The sequence below is a fragment of the Pangasianodon hypophthalmus genome, chromosome 1, assembly GCF_027358585.1.
Source record: "Pangasianodon hypophthalmus isolate fPanHyp1 chromosome 1, fPanHyp1.pri, whole genome shotgun sequence".
Lineage (NCBI taxonomy): Eukaryota > Metazoa > Chordata > Actinopteri > Siluriformes > Pangasiidae > Pangasianodon > Pangasianodon hypophthalmus.
Genome location: NC_069710.1, coordinates 20676164 through 20701778, shown reverse-complemented (window position 1 = coordinate 20701778; position 25615 = coordinate 20676164). Strand labels below are relative to the sequence as shown.

At 40.0% G+C, this 25615-nt stretch overlaps 2 protein-coding genes across 2 annotated transcripts; both read right to left on the bottom strand.

The window, feature by feature from the left end:
* Positions 1–1686: 1686 nt before the first annotated feature.
* On the bottom strand, positions 1687–12888 carry syt11b (synaptotagmin XIb). The gene is made up of 4 exons (XM_026940300.3): positions 12563–12888; positions 5610–6517; positions 3979–4099; positions 1687–3716 (listed from the first exon to the last, which is right to left on the bottom strand). The coding sequence occupies exons 1-4, from the start codon at positions 12594–12596 to the stop codon at positions 3406–3408; spliced, it is 1374 nt and encodes a 457-aa protein (XP_026796101.1). The 5' UTR covers positions 12597–12888; the 3' UTR covers positions 1687–3405.
* Positions 12889–14444: 1556 nt separating this feature from the next.
* smad10b (SMAD family member 10b) lies at positions 14445–23755 on the bottom strand. The gene is made up of 12 exons (XM_026939955.3): positions 23624–23755; positions 22828–23073; positions 21103–21277; positions 20653–20676; positions 19658–19852; positions 18861–19091; positions 18582–18686; positions 18422–18475; positions 18139–18322; positions 17747–17915; positions 16493–16631; positions 14445–16329 (listed from the first exon to the last, which is right to left on the bottom strand). Exons 2-12 carry the CDS (start codon positions 23062–23064, stop codon positions 16118–16120), a joined length of 1725 nt encoding a protein of 574 aa, XP_026795756.1. The 5' UTR covers positions 23065–23073; positions 23624–23755; the 3' UTR covers positions 14445–16117.
* Positions 23756–25615: the final 1860 nt, after the last annotated feature.

The following is a 25615-nucleotide window of genomic DNA, read 5'->3' as shown; positions in this document are numbered from 1 at the left end:
CTCTGCAGAAAGTTGGTGACTTCTGTGCACTGTGTGCCTCAGCATGCGCTGACCCCGCTCTGTGATTTTACGTGGCCTATCACTTTGTGGCTGAGTTCTTGTTTTTCCCAATTGCTTCCACTTTGTTATAATACCACTAACAGTTGACCGTGGGATATTTAGTAGTGATTAATGGATATTTAGTAGTAGTAGTAGTAGTAGAAATTTCACGAATGAACTTATTGCACAGGTGGCAACCTATCACGGTACCACGCTTGAATTCACTGAGCTCCTGAGAGTGACCCATTCTTTCACAAATGTTTGTAGAAGCAGACTACATGCCTAGCTGCTTGATTGGAACACCTGAATTCAGTGATTTGGAGGGGTGTCCCAAAACCTTTGGCAATATAGTGTAAGTCACAGCAGGAGTTCTCGAACTTTTAGCTGTCAGTGAACCTTTTTCAGTGTTTAGACAGTGTAGATTAGATTGCGAACCCCTACAGTTATATGTCACAGGACCCACTTGTTAAGAGCAGAGACACTGTTCCTTGACATTTGTAAACAATTAAGAAAAGCTGTGGTTTTAAAAACAATGAGAGAAATATCAAAACATCATTTCCTGCTGAGAGCAGCTGAGCAAAGAACATTCGCTCCCTCTTGTGGTTAAGGAGCAAAGAATACCAAAGACTCTCTGCATATATACAATATAGTGTGAGATTATCATGAGCAAGGGTTAGCACATGACCCTGTTACTCAGACGTATCGTAAGATCTTGTCTGGATTGAATAAGGATTGTCAGATGTAGATTGTAACTAATCTTGTATGACATTATTTGTCCAGTAAATGCACATAAATTTGACACCACAATATGAACAACTGCCTCTAAATCTGTGCAATTTTCTGCTGTGCAGCACATCCTGTGCAGTAGTGTGATAAAAGATTAATTTAGAATTTCAGGGCAATAAACTGGACAATGAGGAAGCCAACATTAGAATACTTAGAATTTTAAAAACCTCACTTATTCATTTTTGTTAACACATATTTAAGTTTAATATAATGTGTTGTATTGAAATTTATGGAAACTTTTAGTACATGACTACACCTGCTGAAAGTAGTATTACCTGTTAGGTTGCCTTGATGAGTAGTAACTTGAGAAATGGATTTTTAAAATTATAATATGTATAGTCTGCATTTGCTTGTTGAAATCACTTTTGTGAAAGTTATACAGAATAAACCAGCCCCAAGGCCTTATCTGAGAAATGAATCCATCCAAAGAGAGGAAGCAAAAAGATGTCATCACAGAGCCACACCACAGTCCCAAATAATGACTTCCATTTATCATTGTTATTGTTATTACATTTCTATAAAATCACTTATATTGATAAGAAAGTTTTATATTTTACAGTAGGATTGTGATACCATAAAATATTGAATCATTAGTAATATTTTGTAATATTAGTAATTTTTTAATGGCATGAAAATAGCAGACGACTGTGCTTAGAATACGTATTCTAGAGACAAATCCTATATGAGGATAAAACAGTTTTCTGAAGATGAATGAATGAATGAATGAATGAATGATGTGCTGTACAATACCCTATCAAGGCACATACAGTGCAGTGGTATAGTAGTTCTCTTCCACTCTGGATATATTATTTAGGATCTGAAATAGTTAATGTGGGGTGGGCTTCAAAGACAAGAGGCAAATTTCATTTTTTGTACCACATTTAATTTACACATTCAGTGTGTTTAAGAACACCAACATACATGTTAATGTGTTATATGTGTTATATTAAATGTCATTGAACATTCAGCAATGTAAGTAAAGTTATTTATTTATTTTTTTTATTTCAACACAAAGGTCCCTCCAATTAATGTTTTCTCACTAACTTAATTATAATCGTTACACCTTCTGGTTGCTGTCTAATATTTTGATTTTTGTTTCCCCCATTTGACTCAGTAATACTCGTTTAAAAAAAACACTTTTTTCACTTACTGTTGCACTGGACTGTTACTGAGACTACAGCAGAGGAAGTGTTTAATTTGTGTAATAAGAACCCTTAAATCATGTACAATCAAATGCCATTTTCCTTTTACTATTCTACCGGTTCCTATGACCCCATAAAAATGCCAGCCAAGGTAGCCAGTGCAAGAGATGTCTAAAGGACTGTGAATATAATCGTGAGCTTGGAGGAAGGGTAGAGGGACTGTGTATGCTGTATGGTCGGACAAGTGTATGTGCAGTGTACAGCAGTACCACAATCAGACAGGTATCAATTGAGTCTGCTGCGATAAGCAATGCACACCAGCCTGGGAGGTCAGAGATCAAAAAAGCCAAAATATAATGTTCAGTACCTTGTACAACTCACTGTAGGAAGGCAGACTTCATCTTTACAGTGTACTAACCCAGTATAATTAGATCTAACAGACCTGTTACAGACTCCAAGGTTTTTAGGAAACACACCACACCATATCAAAAACAATCATGCCACTGGCATTCAGTGCATATAGTACAATACCTATTAAATACACACCAGTGCCCCTTTACATTTTGTACAGTATTTACAGTGACATTAAGAGATAGTATAGAAAGACTGAGAGAAAATTATAAAAGTGGCTACATGGAGCATGTGTGATCTTACAGATGTAGTAACATTCAAAGTAAGTTTGATTGATGTGGACTGGCTTCATATTTTCTAATGTAGCCTCACACTGAAGCACGTACTACCTGGACGGTGCATGGACAATAAGGAAAAAATGGTGTTTAACACATGTTATCTCCAAATTGTAAGGACAGCAGTCAGTAGTACAGTCACGCTTTTGATACATCTTGTCACTTCTCAGCACTGACTGCTGCTTGCTTGGTTTCTTGAATTTTTATAGTAAATCTTGTGTTATTCAGACATGCGGTACAGTGAACTACAGCAGTGTAGTGAGGTCTGTGAAGGCAGACATGTTACACCTTAATTTAAACATACAATCAATGCTAAGTTCAGAAGAGTGTACTTGTAACAGTCTCAAAATTGTGTACATAGCAATATTTTGGTCTCTTAAGTTACTACTGGTCAGTGTGTTTGTGTATGTGTATTTGTGTAAGAGATTGTGTGTCACTGATGGCTAAAACAGTGCTGTTTAGAAAGGATTATTTGAGAACTTTCACTACGTAGCTGTTGCAAAAGTTCATTGTATTTTTCATAAGTCCATGTGAAGTGCTCTAATTCATTGTCTTCCTTTAGTCTTATTTTTTAAAGACAGATAAGGCCAGACGTCTCTCTTAGGGCCTTGAGGTGTCCCTCATGTATTTGTGTATATCATTATTGTGTACTGCATATGTGTGTATCTGTATGTTTGTGGGTGTGTCTGTGTGTGCTGTGTGTGTGTCTGTGTGTATTTGTTTACGTGTGTGCAGAACAGACAGGAGAAACCTCAATACTCGACAAGGCTGTGCCACTTGGAGATTTGCCGGCGTGGATTTTGGCAGACCTCCTGCCAGTGGGTGGCACCAGAGGGGCAGGGACTGTGTGTTCCCAGTACCAGACGTCCCACGGCCTGGTTCTTAGTAGTGCGGTCAAAGTCCATAACTAGAAATTCGATAGAGATGTCGGGCAGCAGGTCAGCGGGCACATCGTAGATGAAGGACTCGTTGAAGACTGGATTCAGTGTGCACTTCTTCACATGAGTCTTCTTCTTGGCAATGCGCTTGCGGTTATAGAACACATTCACTTTCACATACGGGTCTGAAAGAACAGACAAGTTTATTCATTACATTAGGTATCAGTTTATTACACATAATCTTTTTTTAACTATAAATTTAAATATTCCATTTATATTTATAATATGAATAAAATCTTAAAAAAAACATACTGAAGCAGAGTTCACTAAAACATTCATAAAAAACATATAACAACACGCCACAATATGTGAAAAATGCATAGAATTGTAATGTAGAGAAAATATAACCTAAAATCTATGTGTGTGTGTTCGCACAGGTGTACTCACTTCCAGCCAGGCCAGTGATGTCCAGTTTGGGAAGGTGTCTAGCTTTCAGGACTACCACACTGAGTCTATGAGAGACAGGCTGATATGAAAGAGACACCAGCAGCTCCCCACGGCTCACACACTGCAAAAACCCACACACAACAATCTTCTTCAGTTCACTAATACCTTTCAATCATTCACTCATTCTCTTATCTACCCTATTTATTCCTAGGTACTGTGTTTTGGATCTGTAATGGTAGGTACGGCACATGTGCCTAATGCTAAAAACATTGCTGTGCTTTTCATCTGAGAGCGTATGAAAATCCTCCTTTGTAAATGTGCTGTGTACACTGGACCCTTCTTATACAACCTACACCCCTCCTACAGACGTCTGCTATTCATGCTTTCATGCTGCTAACAAAGCTGTTTATGAAGTAAAAAAAAAAAAAAAGCCTTAGACATGTCACGAGTCCACACTGCACTTCACCCTGCATTTAGGGACAGCACAGCAGTTCTGCTCAAACGATAACCAAGGTTTCTGTTTCAGCTTTTGATTTTTGCATAATCTGAGTGACAACTGTGTCATAGTTTACAGGATATGGAGTGTGAATTTAAAAAAAACAACTATACATTAAAAGCACCTTCAAAATTGAAATGAAACCACCAAGAACAAAATCTATGAACATTACAAGGAAGAGAAAACCATGTCTGTATCATGTTTTCAATTCTAAAATAACACCACCTAACCTGGGATAAGAAAATGAAACTCCCAGTCTGAGAATGCTTGTTCTATTCAAACTAAGCAATTTTACAAAAGGAGCCTTCATTTCTTTGTTATCCTCCCAGTGTTAATATATTTAAGAACTATAATCTGAGAACAGTCATAGTCTCCTTCCCTTCAACTAATATAATAATATAATAACCACACATGTATGCACACAGACTTCACTGCTGGTTTTCATCTTTTAGTAACACCCACTATTTCTCTGTGTCCTCTGTTTTCTGATTATTTTTAGCTTTCAGTGCAGAGAGTGCCATGAGTTCTCCAAAATAATATACTTCCACTTTCTTCATTCCCTTCCAGTTTTAGCATCTATGCATTAGCTGAATACAACCTCAAAGCCATTGTTGGTTACCTGTAATTATGTAAATTGCTTATTAATTAAAATCCCCTTTATATACCCCTTTAAAGTACAGTACATTAGGAATCACTACATACCTTTACAAACTGGAAATATCTCTATGTGAACACTGTTCTTTTAAAGAACTTTAAGTGCTAAGATGTTTCCCTGAGCACAAGAATAAACAGCTTCAGCAGTGACTACCGTTTCACTTACACATACCGTTCTTTATGTCTATCTGATGCCATATCAATACTAATGATTTCTATCCTCTGACACTTGACCATTAATAGACGTTTGAGCGTGACTTACAAATCTTACAAATAATACGGACACTGATTTAATTACATTAAACTTGAACTGTGTGTTAATCCAGAGTTGACCTAATCCTCTTAATTATTGGGCATTTAATAGAGGAGGGATTGTAAAATTGTTTTAGTACTGTCTCAAGAAACAAATGAACTAGAATTATAGGCCAGAAAAATTCTATTCTCAGTTATGTATGAGGTAAAGGGTGGATACTGCTCTCACCTGAACGCTTCTCTTGCTGATTGGCTGTGTGATTTGCACTTTGCCTGTGCTGAGCTCCACACCAGCCAGTGGCACCAACGCCTCACCGATCACATCATCGCGAGCAAAGCGGTCGAAGCTCAGCACGAGGAAGTGCAGTGTGAGCTCTGACAGTGAGCTGTATGGCACACCATAAAATGTGAACGTCTCATCAAAGGCAGGCTCAAGTGTCTTGCGCAGGACCCGGGTCTTCACTCTGTGCTTCTTTTCAGGCAAGATGGTCATCTTGATGTAAGGGTCAGCACTGCCTGCTTGGCTATCTACAGCACGTAACCCTCGTGCCTCCAGTACAGTCACCACCAGTGCCTTCTTGGGGAAATTGTAGTCGATGGAGAGGCTGAGGGTTCCACGATCGGCCTCATCAGTGAAGGGAGTGGCGCTGTTGGATGCCGTGGTGCTTGAGCTTTGGCTGCCGCTGCTTGAGCTGTTCTCCAGGCAGCTGTAGTCTGCACGAACAGGAAGTTCCCTCTCTAGTCGTGGAGTTGGGTGAGCGCTCTCATCTAAACCACCTACCTCAAACTGAGGTGTCACCAATGGACTTTTCTCGGCACCCACGTCCACCAGCACTACAGGACACCCCTTGCCCTCTCGCTCAACATCACTGCTGTTGCTGCCGGCTCGACGCACTAGTTGCACGATTCTCTTGCTGCTGGTCAGCGCCTCTGGGTAGATGCTCATGCCCTTCAGCATGTGGATGAATTTGTAAGGCGGGTCTGTCAATGGGTCACCACACTCTGTCTGGACACCATGGAGCTTGTGGCTCATCCTGTGGTAGCGTTTTTGGCAGCATGTCCAAACGAAGATTAAGGCCACCACTGCAACCACCAGTACGCCGGCGCCGATGAAGCCCGCAAGAACTGGGGACATATCTGAAAAAGAAGTAAACAGGGATTTTAAGCACTACATTATTGTCTACATTTATCATAAAACAGGGACACACCTAGAAAGAAGAAAAACACAATATTAAAAAAAAATCAAAAATGGCTGCATGTTGTGTGTTCATAATACATTTATGTGCATATAAATACACCTGGTTAAGAGAGGACTACTAGACAAAATAAGTTAAATATTTTAGTGTTTTAATACATATTATTGATTTATTTGTGTTAGAGCTAAGAAGATTCAGGTCATTGTAGTACGATCTGTTCATTTAATAAATTCCACAGTTTATTTCCTTAAAGAAGTGTTTTGATGGCAGCTGAGAGGCTCTGACGCCATGGCATGGCAAAGTGGGACAGAAATAAATCGCACAGACAGTGAGAAACAGAGTGAGTGTGGGAGGATGAGATGATTCAGAGAGACTTAGCAACCAAAACACACACAAAATATCTAGACATAAACTGTAGTCATAAAAAAGGTACATCTGCGTCAGAAGGTATCATGGTGTGTTACCACACTGGGCATTACACAATGTCCAAGCATGAAATGAATGTATAATGCATTTCACAATTGAGCAGGAAGCTGTGAGAGGCTGGGTAGGAAGATGGCGGAGGAGGATTGGAGTGAGGTGTTTTGGAGATGGAGAGGTAGGTGTAGTGACGGGGGAGGAAAAGGGAGGGGAGGAGGCCCACTGGCTTGTTTATGTCTCTCTCCGGTGTCCTGTGTTTTGTGCCAAAGCTTTGCCAATGTGGCATCAGGCTGACTTGTATCAACAGTCTCACAGAACAAAAATACAATAATTTAGCTTGGCTATGCACAGTACACTCAGTCAGTCTGTTGGGTATTAATGTGGGGACGCAGCAGGGTAGAATGCCATCGAGCCTGACAGAAACACAGCAGGAACCCACATGCAGCAATGCTTTGGCAAAGGGCACTGACGCACAGAAATAATAATGAAAAGGACAACAAATTACATCCAAAACACACCAGCAGTCGAGCCACGAATTAGTGGTGGGTAAGTCTGGCATTGCTGTCCATAGGGCATGTCTGTGTGATGCAATTTCACAATATTACCTGCTATTAAACACAATACAATAATGTTGGCTGGTATACAGTATACACTAGTGCATATTAATTATCTGACTTCATCCTTCCATCAAACAAATGTCAAACAACAGCTACTGGTGATTTTTTACAACAAGAGAATACTGGCTCTATTTGTACAAATTACAGCTCTTACCAATTGGCCAGATACATGTTGTAGTAATTATGTATTATTATAACTTTGTTACCAATCCAGTCATATAACGCTTGAATATTTTTACTTCGGATGGGAATTTGTATTGATATCTGTCATCCATACAGGGTGCCAGAAATACCACATCAGAATTTATCAGGCTCTAGAACTGTTCACTACTAATACTCCATCTAATTCTTTCATTTAGTTGATGACCAGAACCTCATGCAAACATTTTTGCCAAGGCAGGATAAAAAAAACCCAACCCAATTCAAAATCAATATAGCAAGCATCCAGCTTTTAGTGCTTGGTCCCTTAAAGAGAAACAATGAAATAAAGAGAGCAAAGAAACAAAATGGTGATGGGGGATGAATTATCAGGTGGTGTGTAATGAGTGTAAAATACAGACACTCCCCAGAGGCACTGAGCTTCCCTCTGTGCCAATGGCCTTTGAGCTTGAGGAGCTGCAGTGCTTTGTTACAGAGCTGCCAGAGAGCTAGGCTGGGGTGTGTGTGAGTGCGCGTGTGTGTGCACGCACACTGCTAATGAGACCTCTGAGACAAGACGAGACAGACGCTGCAGAGAATGGGTAGGTGTGTACCTGTTTGTGCTTTTAAAAGGCACCTGAGGAAGTACATGCTGTTCGTAATGTCATACAATGTGACTGCATATTTATGGCACAATGTGTTAGTAACATTAGCATACTGAGCAGTATGCAAGCTGCTAAAGTATGTATTTCTATATTCAGAGATATGGCTAACAATTAGGAATAGAGTAGTTAGCTACTGGGAGGTTTCAAAACATTACAGTGTAAAACACCTAGGTTCACTGAGACTAAATACATCTATTTACTGCAGCTTGGGTAGTGGTTAATAATTATGGACAGAATAAGTCCAACATTTTATGCCTTATTGCACAGCTGAACACTGCAAAGTCTTGTAGCATTTCAGCGACGGCGGTCAGAAGTCCACACAGTAGCTGAGCATCCTCATTAGCACAAAGGGCAAATAAAGAATTGCAGCCAATTGCACTTGTCTCATCCAGCAAACTTTTTTTTAATTACTCGAGCCATTTTTTACTCATAAAAGATGACTGGAGTAATTGCAAGTCATCTTATCTCTGGTGTGATAGCTTCTATTACTGTAGTGTATCCCACACATGCTCTCACTACTCTACAGCCCTCCAGAGAAAGATGTAAAGATTGGATTAGGCCTAGAAACACTAATGCTAACACAACCAGTGAGAGAAAGGTCAAAGAGGAGAAAGTCTGTCGAAATGAGAGTCTCTCACACACACAAAAGGCATGATTAAATTTAACTTCCTGTGTTCCCCTCTCCTGCTCCATTTTCTCTTTGGTTCTCTTTACTAATGCATCTATAGACAAAGCCGGGCTGCTCCCTGCCATTGGGCACTGCAGGGATTCCAACACGATGATGTCAGATTTTGGAACACTGTCAAAGCCAGCTGCTCCAGTCGCCTGGAAACGACCCCAGGGGACAGCGTGCACACACACACACACACTCACACACACTCACACACAATGTTGCAATCAAAATTTGACACAAACCATTGTCTGAGCCAATTCTCACAGCCCAGGCATACACTGGCCTGATCTGAACTCTACCGTTCTGTATGATTGTTAGCAATTTTCTCACAGACCCAGAAAAAAGAATGCAAGGGCACATTGGCAAGAGGTTTAAAATTAGTAAAGGATGTTCTTTCCAAAACCTAAATAACAACATCATACAGAACAGAGACATTCATCACTCAACCAACAGCTCCAATGCACAATTCTTCATGTGGAACCAACATAACACATCAGACAGAATGCTGTTAACAAGGCAAGAAAAAGGACAAAATATTCTTTAACATCGTATCAGAACTGAGGAGCACAGGATATGACCCAGGTGATGACAGTTTGCCTCACCTTATATGCACAAGTCCCTAAAAACAGATATTGATTAAAAGAAAGGATGTGTTTTGAAATCCTCTGATGGATATTAACTGCATGATGTATTTTCCGTGGAAAATCATTGAGGCACAGTAACACCGCTGGGAGAGTATAAATACTGTAAATACTGAACCATGTTTGAAACATCAAAGGTCTACATCAGCATCACTGAGGCTCATCTATGCCACCACTCCACCCATTTATTGCAGGTAATTACTCACCTAACAAAGTCAGACTGTGTTCATTTCTGTCTCATTTTAAATGGCCAAACATTTTTATCTTTAAAGGTCTAGCATAGCAGAGTAAAAATTAATCTCCTCAAGGCAGACATTAGTTGGCTTGAGGTGTGATATTGCTGGCTCTGAAGGCAGCTTTGGCCGTAAGCTGATAAAACAGTCAGGCAGCGAGCGAGCAGTAGGATGATGCAGCAAAAGGCGGAGCAGCTGCTGGTATCTGGACCATGCTGTAAAACCTGTAACTGGAGACATGATGTGAGCAAGACTAAATGCCTCTGTGTGCTCGGGCTTACTCTCACTATTTTCATCTTATTTTTTTACAGATGACTCCACCCATTATGTAAAGGTCATAACATAAGGAGCATGCCTAAGCATGTGGATGTACTCTAAAAGGCCAGGTTTCCCCTATGGTCCAAATTAAATCATTTATTCATGCATCTTTAGTAAGTGAATTGTCCTGCTCACAGTCCAAATATGTATCTTCTATATACAATACTATTATATTGTATAGAATTATATTCTTCAATACAAAGGTACAAAGGTTTTCTTGAGGGTACTCCTAGTAAAACGCACGCGTAGCATAGGAAAGGTTTAACGACTTATTCTGGAGTATAGGCTGAGTTCAGGTATTTTTCAGAAATGTGACATGGCACAGCAGTGTGTAGAAACATTGCCACATGTTTCTAACAGTGTTTACATCATGCTCATGTTGGGTTTGTTGGGTGGTAGAAAGCCGAACATCTATTTGTATTCTATAGACTTGGTAGTGACTGAGGCTATATTTATTAGGTGTGGCTATATATCCGAGAAATACATTCAAGATTTCTGTTAGGATGCTAGTTTAGTGGATTTACTGTGCTGCTAACATATTGTGCTAGCAGTGCAGTCCTCAAATAGCTGCAAATAATTTTAGAGTCTTAAAGCATACTGGAGAAACTCTGTATTAGACAGGCACACAGATCTTCCACAGACCATCCATCTATCTCTGACGCACACTGTGTGATCAGACACTGTTTTTTTTTTTTACCTCCTCCTCTTCAGTAGCATGACTCAGGAAGACAGATTATGTTACTCCCACAGCCAGCACAAGCTGGCACCGCATACAGTAACCTACGTTACACGTCATACAGTCCCACAAAAGAGCCCACATGAATAATGGCTGTAGTTACATCATCAATAGCGTCACAACACGACCGTTTTTGGGGTACAAATCCTGTCAGTTAAGAATGGTTGACAAAATAAGTTTGCTTTTTGGCTGCAGGCATTTACTGAAGTTGGTAAACGATGAAAGGATCTGTCAGAAGACCGCATTACAATTTTTTAAAATAGTGATATCCCACCAACAGCTTTCAGAAATCAAACCTGATCCATAGAAGAAAACTCATTTGAAAGACTCTAATCTTTCTCTAAAGTGCTTTCTGTATGTTTACCTGAAATAGTTAGTTCTGGAGACTGACTCACAAACTCCTTCCTCTCATCTTGCTGCATATCAGTCTGTTCACATCTGGACATATTGCTTAATTACTTAATGAACCATTTTAGACAATAATATCCCCATCTTAAGCTGCATCACATTTCATTCAACAGCCTGATGCAAACATAGCAAGACCAGTGCAGCATGACATCACGTCACATGGATGATCAGAATCTAATGTTAAAGAACGCATGTTACTCACATCAATTCAAAGAACTGTAAACCATCGATAATACCAATAAGTCAAAAATACATAAATACCAGTATGTATAAACAAGAAAATCACTCCTAACTTGAGAAGCCAGTATCAGAATGTTGGAGTCAGACAAGGCTACAGCAGTCTGGGACATCTCTGTTGCTAGCCAGTTAACATGTGTAGTGATGGAAAACAAAATTTAATTACAATAATGCACTGTATAATATAAAAATAACCAGATTGTTTAGACATAAACTGCCATTTGGGCAGCTAGTGGCCCCGTAATTATGAAATTAACCATCATGCAAAGGTTCTAATTAATAATACACCTTATCACCTAGGAAAACCTTGCTCAGACTAGAGATATATTGTGGTATAGAGTCTAGAGCACCTACTTGATAGTTTAAAAAACAAACTACAGATACTCTCTACCCTTTGGCAGTGGTAGCTCAGTAGTTAAGACCTTGGACTACTGTTTGTAAGGTCGTGAGTTCGAATCCCAGCAGTAGCACATTACTACTACAAGGCCCTTAGCTGCTCAGGTGTATTTTTTATATATATATGTAAAAAAAAAAGAGAGAGATAAATGTAAGTTGCTCTGGATAAGGGCGTCTGCCAAATGCCAGCAATGTAGTGTAAACTGTTGTGAAGGCCAAGACAGGGACATATCAGGTTTTGAGTGAAAAAAAAAAAATCCATTGACAATAATAAAAGATTACTTAATAGACATATCTGAATAAAGACCTTCATCACTCCATCATTCTGCTTAAGACAGCTATGACAGAAGCGCATGTTTACACCCTTCTCTAACTCACATATAGGCCTACTGAATTAAAAACAACGCAATTGTTCTATTAGCACATCTGAACTTCAAATGTATTTTATCAGACTTCATCACGAAAGATATTTTAGTATTCAAAACCAGACTTTAGGCTACTCACCGTACGCTGCTCGTATTTCGGTGATCTCGGCCATTTTGAGGGCTTTGGGGCGCGTCGCGTGCGGTCCAGAGGGAAAAAAATACAAGTACCAAACGACAGAACAGTAGACAGAAGAGTCGTTTAATTAATTGTCGCGACCTCGATAATTCATGATTAAAATTTCTACGAATTTGAATTCATGCTGCGTTGTGGCTGGGGGAGGTTGGAGTGCTGGTGTTTGTCGCCCGTGATGCTGCGCAGTGGTGAGAGATGCTGCTGAGCTTTAAGATGCTGCTGCTGCTGCTGCGCCTGCGCTGTTCTGAGATAAAGCCCCGCCCACCTGCGCCGCCATCACCACCAACACCTAACGTGGAAGCAACACCTACAGCATCCTACTGAAGTCACGTTTAGCTCTGATAGAAGTGACAGTGTCGAATTAACTCCCACATCCGTTTCCCCCTTTTTCCTCTTACAGCGGAGGAAGAACACTGACAGTGATGAATCAGCTATGGTTATGAGGAGGACAAAAGTTTTTTTAGATGTTGCTTGTACTGTATGGTAATTAGACAGCCTGTTTATTTATATGGAATAAAGTATATATACAGTCACTAGGTTTTTGACTTTTATTAAAATATATTTTATTAGTGTTGTATTGCCACACTCACTACTGTTTTGGTCAAGCTGCTAGACAATCTTTGCCAGTAAGTGTTGGGAGAAAGGAAACAGTTTCTGAGTTACCCCTTATGCTACAACATTAAGGCAGTCAGAAAATTTATTTTTAGTTATTGATCAATTTTGTCAAGTAATAACGAAGCTGGAAAAGAACTTGGCAGCTGACAAGGATTGTCTACCTGCTTGAACAGCATTGCTGGTAGCTGGTCATTTTTTCAGGGTTATTAGACACAGCACTCTCTGCACTATACATAAATGCTGGCTGTGTTGCCTTTCATATTAGGTTTTTTTTTTCTTTTTGTCATTAACATATACGCTGATCAGCCATAACCTTAAAACCACCGACAGGTGAAGTGAATAACATCGATTATCTCGTTACAATGGCACCGGTCAAGGGGTGGGATATATTAGGCAGCAAGTGAACAGTCGGTTGTTGAAGTTGATGTGTCGGAAGCAGGAAAAATGGGCAAGCGTAAGGATCTGAGTGACTTTGACAAGGGCCAAATTGTGAAGGCTGGACGACTGGGTCACAGCATCTCCAAAACAGCAGGTCTTATGGGGTGTTCCCTGTATGCAGTGGTTAGTACCTACCAAAAGTGGTCCAAGGAAGGACAAACAGTGAACTGGCGACAGGGTCATGGACATCCAAGGCTCACTGATGCACGTGGGGAGCGAAGGCTAGCCCGTCTGGTCCGATCCCACAGAAGAGCTACTGTAGCATGAGTTGCTGAAAAAAATTAATGCTGGCTATGATAGAAAGGAGTCAGAGTCAGTTAGCAAGCTAGTCAGTGTACTTACGTCAGGGTTTAGTGGCTCAACTGTTGAAGCTACTAGTCAGAGAGTTCCAATCACCTGCTGCGACGCTGCTTTCTCTCGAGCCATGTACTTATAAGCCTCTCTGCTTCATGGGCATCGCTGCACCATGGCTAACCCTGTTCTCTGGCACTGCTTTCTAGCAAGTTTTGAAGAAAAAAAATACTAGAAAAAGTACAAAATTAAGAAAAAATAAACTTTTGTTGTACTAGACACTTGTACATACAATATATCATGACAATAAAAGCTTTCATTCAACACTTACAGAATTAATTTACAGTGTAGAACAAACAGCTAGAGAATTAGTATAGACTCAGGCATAACTAAACACTGGCCTGTGTCCACAGCTGTGTTTTGTAATTTATAGTATTTATACTCATTGCAGACTGTGGAGACAAAAAAATACAAAAACAAATACTGTCATTGCTTTCTTTCTTTAATTATTTCTTCAAAAAAGACTGTACAATACTAAATAAAGTATTGAGTTAAAACAAGGGTTTGGGTTCAAACTATGTCTTTAATAATGTTCACAAAGATGAAGGGAAATCTTGTGACGTTTAACTTATCATAGCTTCCAGTAATATTATACAAGATCATGGTGTGCAAAACCTGAAAGTTAGCATACACTATTGTATAACTCGTCATACCTCAGGAGTAAAGTTTGTGTGTGGCATTTTTTGGTGCTCAGTTTATGAGTCCACTTATGACTTGTAGCTACAGTATGTCTAAAGTGTGTGCAGCTACTTCATCTACAATGACTTTTTTTTTTTCTTAGCTCAGGAAACCTGTTGAAAATGATGCCATATTGCCATCATTACTATTAAATATTTGTAGTATATTTTTGCATACTTAATGCTTTTTCAGACACAAAATTTGTTTATACTTTAAAGAATTACAATAACTTTATGAAGCTGAATTCCAAGAGAACAACCACAAGTCTCCTAAATGTTTAAATAAGTGAAGAAGGGAACATTTAATGTGTGTGGGAGACACACTTGAATGGCATATAGAAAGGGAAATCAAAGCAGTTAACAGTACAAGTGGCAAAAAAAAACAAAAAAAAAAAACGAACTACTCTCTACTAAACCTCTTCAAACAGTCTGAAACTTCTAAAACATAAGTCACTGACTAGGTCAGTCTGGACGTGAAAAACAAACGGGCTCAGTAATAAACATAAAAAATGATTTTGCATAGATTTATATAAAACGGGCACAGCATGTACTCATTGGTAATAAGGCACAAAAAGTTGGAGGTGGGGTGGAACAAAAAGAAACACGTAAAAGTTCTTGTAAAACAGACAGTCTTCATGATGAGAAAGGGTTGCAGCATGAAATTAGGTGCAGCATACTCTACTCTCCGAAGTAATCAACGATCTCATGCCTAATAAGTAAGACAAGATGCATTAAACATGAGGAAATCCTTGTGCTTTGCTTTACTCTAAAGAAGCTGCCTTTTTGGTATTGCAGTGCTATAAATCCATCTTTGGCATTATAAACAATGAAATAATGTGTTCCAATTATTTAGAATTTGGTGCTAAAATACTATTTGTTTTTGCTAAAATACTATCCCATAGTTACAAAAACACATTGTAACAAAAGTTAAAAATGATTGTCTATCCATTGCCTATATTTAGCCAAGTTTGGTGTTTGTGGTATCATTGCTCTTACAGAATAACTCAGCATTTCAAATCATATCCTGGGCCAAGAATACCATGACTCATTAGTTCTTGTTCGGACGACCCACAGATATCTCTCAAAGTGCGCGCTACTCAGCACTTCACCAATTCCAGGGCCTCCTGTTCACCTGTGCCTTAAGAACATCTTTCTCTGGTCTTTATTTCCATGTGAGTCAACAGTCTTATGATTGGACTATACACTGGTCAGCGCAGAGGTCCACTCAGTCTGCTGGCCATGGCAATGGAAAGCTTGCGTAAGTGTCTGCCTCCTTCCATGAGTCACTGTCTGTTCACGTGGGCATGCTGTGTATGTGGGAGAAGCTATGGAGCATATCATCATCTCTCCATCTCTCCTCCATCGTTCCCTGTTGTGGATTCTTGTGAGATGCTGTGTTTGATTAAGCTCTGTTACCAGGTCAGTTGGCAGGGCTGGGCTCAGCGAGGGGCATGGTGTGTAGCACCTCATCCAGCAGCTGCAATGCCCGGTGGAGATGCACTTCTATCCAGCAGGGGGTTTGTTTGATGCTCTGGCGTGGGTAATCCGGCCCCCAACCCTTCACAAAGCTCAGACGCAATATACACAGCCGACGCAAATCATCAACTCCTATGCCCGCTGCAGCAGAGAAACCTAGTAGGGACAGAACAATGCAGACAAATACTCCTGAATAAATACATTATATCAGAAAATATAATTGTACCCATTAGTCATTATGGTAAATTAATGTCTGTGATTAGTAGAACTTACATGGCAATTAATACATGCCAATTTAAACACAAACGCATAGACTCACTGATGGCGGGGGCGATGCCCCCCACACTGCCGGGTCCTGGAATATTTCCAGCCACTGCTGCAGCCTGTGCAGCTGCAGCTGCCTGTGCAGTTGCTGCTTGCTGCTGCATCTGCCTATGGCATTGACGCAGGTCAAATACCTGGACAGAGAGAGAATGAAGGGAAAAAAGATTGGACGATAGAAAGAACAGAAATTACATTAAATGTGTGACTTGGTACATTTGTGGTACAGATAAATTTCCTAAAAAATTTACTGTAAATTACTCCTACCTGACTCTGTTGCCACACATTGTACCACGTCTAGTCATATCATACCAGAATATGGTGACAAATTAATGGAAAAAAAAAACATTGCTGGCATGTTTTGTTAAATCAAAGTTATTCTGACTGGTCACCGTTACCCTATGTTGAAACTTTTCTATCCTGATGGGAGTGGTCTCTTCCTGAATGACCCTGCCCCCATCCACTGGGCACAAGGACACATTGAACAGACTGATGAGTATGAAAAATTCATAAATGATATAGCCTTCACAATCACCAGATCTGTGAACACCTATAGGAGATATTGGAGCAATGTGGTTATTATTTTTGTTTCCTAATTATGGTTTTATATTTAATGCAAAAATTTGCACTAAGAAAAGGAAAAATTAGAAATAAACCTGAAGCTCCATCAAAACATGCCTGACTACCAAGTCCTCCTTTACACACACACACACACACACACACACACACACACACAGGATTCTATATTGGCACACAATGACATATTTCCTTATATTTCCTCACTTCAGTGATCCCATAACAACAACTAGCAATGAAAACGGATGTCATTAATATTAAATCCATGGCTGTTGAAGTGTCTCACTATTGGAAAGGAGAAATCCAATGGTACAACAATGCTCAACAAAATGTGAGGCTGCTCTAGGTTTCCCTGATGTACAGCTTATTGCATCTTACAGGAGAGACAACGAACAACTACTGTACTACTGTCTTGTTAGAATGATGAAATGTCAGCACCAAAGGAATTTGTTTTAGCAATAAATACTTCAGAGGTCAGTTCATCCATTCTTTCAACAGAGGTAACATGGGCCATGGAATCACTACTAATGTACCAATAATACTATATACAATTATTATTATGTACCAATAATAATAATGGTTAAAGCCTTAAACCAAACCTTGTCCAAGAGTGACAGCATTTTTATTTAGTCAACATTTTGGTACATATCACTGTTTGACGCAGTGGTGTTTTTACTTTGACATAAGCTCCTGGGTAGATTTTGTGCACAGCATCCCCTGGTGCTCTTCCTGCCTCCCTGTCCAGGTAGTAGCTCTGCACAAAGACAGCATGGTCACTGAGACATCGCATCCACACGTCTCCCTCCCCACGACACTCTAGCTGCACACCTTTACCAATGTGGAGCCTGGGACAGGACAGAGACCCAGCATGGGCAGGAAGAGAAGAAAATAATGTCAGCTATGGTAGAAATACATAGTGGCATAATGCAAGTGTGAAGTTAAGCAAACAATTAAAGAAAATGAAATAAAAATGTAATGAATATTTGAAGATATGTGTGTTCAAGACCCAAGTCCCTGCACAAGCAGGTCCATGTAATGACACAGTGTTTTTTAACTACACACTCTCACCGTGCTCTCTCACTAGCATCTGTGCGATGCACATTGCTCAGTTGCCCCAGACAGAAGCGGTCTCCTCCAGATGGATCCACATAGCCGTCTATAGTTACCAGCGGACAGTTAGCCAGGACCTTAAACATCTCCCCCACCTGGATGTCCATCTCAAAGTATGAGATTGAACACCAGAACTCTGGACCTTGAGGTATGCAAGAGGAAAAAGCATTCTCACTAAAATACATTAGAAATAAGAATTACATAAAATTTGAAGTATGATTGCATGCACAGTTTAATGTACCTGGATGGTTGGAGACTGGCTGTGGGTATGAGGTGGGAGTGTGATGTTGAGACCCTGGCGAGAATGGTAAATAGCAAATTAGATTATAATTGAATAAGATTGCTTCTGCATAAACATTTTAGATTACAAAAGGATTAAATGAAACAAGTGATTGGCATACAGAAATGACCAGTGTGGTGGGGAGGACCCTGCTGGTGACTCCGCCCATTCTGCTGGGACCCCATAGGTGTGTAGGAGGCAGTGCTCGTGCCTGTCCAAGTTGTTGCTGTGATTTTGGAGAAGACTAGTATATTTACACTAGTATTTTAGAATAATATTTTCTAGAACAGGCCTGATATGAGCAAAGATCTCATTTGATCTTTGCCCATATGCTAAAATTCATTAACTGAGTTTACAGTTAATTTATTTCCAAAATGAAGATTTCTTTGCCATTACTCACTGTGGTAGGAGGTCTGTGCCTGTGTCTGTTTGGAGGTGCTGTAATCACCCTGACTGCAGCGATCTGCATCAGGTTGTTGGGCTGAGGTCTGGCTGTGTGTTGTTGTGTTTGTTGGTGTGTGTGTAGGCGTGGTGGGGGGAGAACAGGATGCCAAAGCCCTGCTTTGAGCAGAGGCGATCTGCAGTAGGCCCTCCGGATGGCTACCCTGCAGGGACAATCTGGAGCTGCTCGCTACACAGAGACAAACAATAACCATTAACATTAGCAACCTTCTTACACAATGGCAAATATCTGAAATAATATTTCTCTGATATAGGGGCATTATATAGCATGGCAATATATATACTCAGCTTTAGAGCACCTTATTTCAACATTTCAATGGTCTCCTGCATAATTAAATTACAATGATGAGACAGATCCCAATAAACAAACCTGTTCAGCTCTATAAAGGCCTTAGAAAAACTGACCAAGGGCACACTTATGCAGATTGCAGTGATCGTATGATCAACATCTGTTACTGGAGATATATTAAAATATATTAAAGATGAGTATGGCTCTTTTATGAAATGTGAATGAAAAGGACAGATTTGAAGAGTGTTGTCGTGATGGAAAAATCAGTGTGAAAATAAAAAATGTGAAGAATTCCACGACTTTATTTTTCCCCACTTTAAAAACACACTGCTGGGATCACAGCCCAAGATAAGTCATTTCTAATTTTCATTTACTATGCCCAACTGTATTTAAACTAATAATGTTAACATGATTGCAAGGTCATAGGTTTTGTTAGTGGCACTTACAAGGTGGTGAGAGGGGCAGGCTTGGGTAGATGGTTACTGATGGAGTGGCGTGATGATGGGGCTCTGGTGGCAGCTGGAGTGGGGGCAGCTGTTGGCTATAGTGTTCTGGGGCATGATGGTCCTGCTGGGAGGGCATTCTGGCTGGACCGTCCAACTGGATACAGTCATGGATATACTCTTCCTTTATCGGCCTGGCTGTAGAAGGCAAGAGGCGGCAGTATGTAATCATTATGGGAATCTTTGTTTTAGTATGGCCTGTTTCAGTCAGGAGGGTATTCCACTAAGCGAACTAACTAAATAACCCAGGCTTATTTTAAAAAGCCCCACTCAGATACAGTGGCAACATACGCTTTTGAAGGAAACAGCACCGTGTCAGCTTAATGTGATCAGTTCTACTGGATATGCCACATGAAAGCGTAAGGCATTTAGCCACCGGCTCGCAGATTACTTGGCGACAGGTGTGATCCTCCAGCATTTACCAGGGAGATTGCTGATTGCTATAGATTCTGGAAACCCACACTGAAACATGGATTTTGTTAGTGGAGTGCACTAATCCTAGAGTCACCTGTCTGATTAATTTAAGAGAGGCTATTTAATAAGCCTGGATTTTATAAGCTTGCTTTGTGGAATATCTCTCTGGTTTATTATGTGACTGCAAACAGCTTCATATCAGTGTCACCTGTTCAGACAAATTTAATTCGATCCAGTTGCTGGAAAATCTACATAGACCTTCTGTGCCTTACCTAGCTGATTTGGAAAAGAATAGTTGGATCAAAGTTTTCTGTCTACAAATATGCTCATGCAGCTGTTCCAATAGCTTACTTCTCATATATTGTGCAAATGTTTTCATATTTTAAGGAAAAACAAGCTGAGACTAACAAAACTATGAAGCTTTTTGATAAGTATGTAAACTACCTCCTGTACACACACAAACATTCTGCATCATTCAGATATGTGATAGCAAACAGACACAACAACACAAGTGGCTTTCTTACCTGTAGTCTGCAAGCTTAGTCCAACTGCGTAGGATAAAAACAGAAACAGAAACAGCAAAACACTTTAGCTGTAGAAAGGTCATCTGGCAATACCGCTAATATAATAATAACACACTAACATGCTGACTGTATTTTGTATACTAAACATTGTAGCTGTATTCTGTTGTGAGAATCTGCTGTGTTTTGCAGTCATTATATAATCTTCATCATTCCGAGATTTCCTTATATTTATACTTGGTGTAGCTTTACACCATGACAATAAGACAGAAACCGAGGTGAAGAACTGATAAGCCATGGTTGGTATATAAAGTATACAAAATTCCACTTAGGCCATTCCATTTAGGCCTTGTCATGCATCAGTTTTTCATCTGCATTTCGTCTTTTAGTGTAATAGTCGTAATAGTCATATTTTCCTGCTTCTATGTTTTTTAATGAGGACCACACACATACCGATGCCTGGAGACACCACCCGTTCATAGTGATAGGGGTTGACACATACATTGTCGTACTTGAGATCGAAGGCATACTGGCAGAACTTGACATGTTTGAGCTCGTTTTTGTGGAGGTCTGGCCAACGCCACAGTCGAGCATATATGACATGAGGAAAGCCTTTTCGCCCTGCTACCTGTAGAGATATACAGAAGGGGGGTGGGAGGGTTGGTGTTATAATTATGACAAGGTGCATGGGGGAAAAAAAAACAACAAGGGGAAACCCAACAAGAGGTTTGTGACTACAAGGGTAATGGGGTGGAGTGTTTGAAAAGTAAGCTGAGGGCAGAAAAGAAGAGCAGCAAAAGGAATGTATTATAATAAAACATTTCCCATCACATTCTGAACAGCCTGACTCTCAGAAAGAAAAATAAGTAAGTGTGAAAGGTATGAAGGGCTATAAACAATATAGCTGTTAAAGGAAAAACAGAGCCTGAATCCTGACAGTGAACATCTTTACAGCTCACACTGAGTTCATATACAGCTCAGACACAGCATGATTCAGCCTGATTCAGCCTTTCCTACAGCCTTTTCTTTGCTTGTGAAGGACAAGCTAAGGAGAGATAATGTATTGTGTGTATTTTGTAATAAGAAGAAAGATAAGTGTAAATGTAGAATATCAGTATCTGTCCCAAATAGTAAAGGATAAGTTAGAACTAATTTGCCATTCTAACCATTTGGTCCCCACCCAGTGAGAATAACTTCCAAACAGTGTTAGGCTTGGTATTTACTTCAAAACTTATTGTTATGTTATGTTTACTTAACTCACACAAAGACAAATGCACTCTTCCAGACAAATCACACACACGCACCAGTGAAAGTTCAGAACTGGGCCAACACATCTTGAATAAACACACTGCCTGAAATATAGCGCAGAAATACTGTGAACACATGCCTAAAAAACTTGAGTAGATTGTGTACATACTTCAAATACTGACACTCTTAGACACACACCCACACACACATATATACACAGACTCCGAGACAGACAGGCCTTAACTTAACCCTGCCCCTTTCCTGTGTCTCAGACAAAACAACCCTCTCTCCCTCCACCCCTCCTTCTCCTGCTCTCTCTCATTCCCTCACTCTGTCTGCAGCTGGGGGAGGGGAAGGGAACTCTCAGTCTCTCTTCTGTAGTTGTTTCTTCATCAGCCAAGAGTACACAACAATCATGTACATGTGACGATAACAAAATGGTGAGCTGCTGACCAGAAAAAGGCCACAACGGTTATTCTGAACAGAACTGGTGTTCTGTCTTGTCTGTCAGAAATTCCCACTTGAGAGCCTCTTGTCTTTTGGAGCTCTTGGCATGCATTTAGTCTACTGGCAAGAACCAAGCTAATATGTGTGAAGTTTTTGAAGCTTTATGAGAGTGCCATTAAGCTCACAGCAGTAACCGCTCTGTTATCATTGACACTGCTGATCAGACTGAGTCCAGCCTAAACACAGGGAGAATGGCATATCAGTCACACAGCAAAGGATTACATCACTGTGGCATTTCACAATGTTCTCCACTGGACTAGATCAAAGAGCAATCTGCCTTTGTGTGAATTAGGATCACATAATAGTGTTTAAGAAAGTCCTCTCTATACTATAAACAATGATATGGGAAAAGCACATATAGTAATATTTCAGGCCTGTTAGTTCACTCAAAAAGTGCCATTTTGTCATTGTTGGTGCTCAGACCTGCAGCCTGCCATCCAGCGTCCTCTGAATGGTGACACATTTGCTGGGGTGGACACCGTTAGTTGTGATGGCGGTTATAAGAGAATCCAGCTCGTCCTTCTTCTCTTTTAGTTTCTTCACAAGGCTCTCGATGGCACGCTTGGCAAAGCCCTCGTTCTCTCCACCCTGCCGGTGGCACATCAGACTGTGAACGATGCTCAAACATGCATCACTGCTACTGGGAGAGTTCACAGACATACTTGTGCCCTAGGTAGGGATAGAGGAAGAGAGGCAACAAATTAAAAAGTGCAGTTCAATACTTGGGAGGCTTTCAAAAAGGTTGTCTGTATACCCAAAACAAAGCAGAGCATATCTGAGCTAACTTCAGATAGCCTGGCAGGTCCTCTACCACTGGCAGGAGATGATGAAGATTTATTTCAGAGTAATTAAACACGGTCAGTAGCTGTACCACTGGTATGAGGTTTGCTTAGTGTCTTAGTGCAGATAAACAGAAATGATACTGGATCATATGCCTAAGCCTTGTGATCAGCTTGACATCGCATTGAATTCTCAACTTTTTCACATGCTTTGGATGTGAATAACAGTAAACGTTATTATAAACTGCCAGCAAATGCAATTCAACTAATATAATCAAGCTTATTACATGCAACGTTTTTGTCCAACTACAAGAGACATCATGCGATCAGTTATTAATGTAGAGAAGTTTCATTCCTCATCGAATAATCACTGTAGAAACGTAGAAAACAAACCACAACCAGTTCGAGTGTAAGATTAGGTGAAATAAAAGTGCGCTTACGGAGTTGAGGTGTCACGTGTGTAAATAGTCCTAAATGTTTTGCTGTCTCCTCCTCTGTCCCTTTGCTGAAGTTCTGCGTGTCTCTCTGTTTATCTGTCTCGCGCCCTCATTCGCACATCCTGCCGCTCCCAGAGAGAGAGAGAGAGAGAGAGAGAGAGAGAGAAAGAGAGAGAGGCGGGGGCGGGGCTTATTGTGAATCCAGCCAATCACTACACTCTTCTCAGCCAGACAGACTACACAGAATCACAACTAGCAGTGACGTTGGTGTCTGTCTGTCTCAGTCAAAATTTCATTAGGATTGAGTGCATCGCTGACGCAAAAACTTAATAATATATACTTTTGACAGAAAACCAGATGTCGTGTAGTGTGAGCTGTGTCACGATCCGATAGCACAGAAGCCTGGTGTAGAGCAGTGAAAACAGTTTGCAGCCAGCACCTTCAAAATCCTATCTGTGACTGTTTATCAGCAGTGAAGTTAATGCTCAGTGCTTCATTATTCAATTCATTAAAAGCTTCACTCGATCATGAATGTTAAATGAGAATGAATGAGAAAATGTCCAGCATAAAAAATGCATATAAAATCATATTAATCTTTTTTCTTTTTTTTTTTTTTTTGAGCTTCTTCCTGCATCATTAGTTCTGCCTAGTAGTCGATTTTTTTTTTTAAGCCTGGGAAAAAAATTGACATTAAACTTTGGACTAAGCACCTGCTCTTTTTCAAACCACGAAATTCAATTTCAATTCAAAATAATAATTTTCAAATTCAAATGTTTACATTCAGATTGTAATTTCTAATGTCACGAATCTAACTCCATAAAAAAGATAAAAATAATAAGAAGACTCCTACTAATTCTTCATCTACAGAGACCCTGGCCTCTAGAGGGCCCTCCAGGAGCATATATGAAGTGAATGATTAGATTAGGCCATAACACTGTCACACACAGCACCATACACAGAGCAATGAATGTAAAAAAGTCACAGAATCTGAAATAAATTCAGAAATGTGACTGGTGTGTGGGTCTGACCCATAGTGAGTGTGGTGATGAAAAGAAAACTTTAAAAGAAAAAACAAGCCAGAGAATATTCATTTTCCCTAATGGGTTAGATTAAAAATAAACTCTGTATGTCACTGTGCTGTCACTACTGGCCATTGATTCTGGACTTGTTAAAGAGGTGGACGATTTTGTGGATTGTGAGGAGAAAAGCAAGAAACAAATCAGTCACATAAGTTTAGATTGCCTTCTGCAAAGCACAGAGGCTCCTCAAATACTAATAATGAAATTGTAATGTAGTAATATATACACTTTATTTTCTATATATTGTGTTGCAAGGCAGGGCAATCAAGGCTCCATGCACTGGGAAGTCCTGAATTTAAAGTGAAAAACAGCTAAGCAAATGCACAAGGAAATAATTAATTAAGTTTAAAAATGCTTCTTCTTATCACAGATATATTGTTGAATGAAATACAATCTGTTTTTAATGCTAAGCAGTGAGCACACTACAATCAGAAGCAGAGGCGTAGCCACAGGGCAGGCAATTGCCTGGGGCCCTGCTTTCTGAGAGGGCCCCTGACAGCTGATCATTTAAACAATCAGAAATGTTCATCTTAAAATAAGGCAGCATTCGCTTTAGCTAAGGTTCATAAGCGGCACTTTTAAGGTGACAGTGTACTGTAAAATAGTTGAAGATGGACATTTTGTTTCCTCACTGAGGTTTGATTTCCTATTTGTAAAACACACCATGAAGCTGTAATAAATAAATAAATAAATAAACATGTTATGTTCTGTTAGATGTGTTTTGACTATGTACATTATACAATTATATCTCTGGGTAATATGAAGACATAACAACAAAAAATCTGTCAGAAGGGCCCCATGCATTTATTTTGCCTGGGCCCCATAGAATCTAGCTCACCTCTGATCAGAGGTATTAAACCTGCAGTTGTGAGACCACGATATTTTCGGAAGAGTATAGGATAATTCAGCGAGGGTT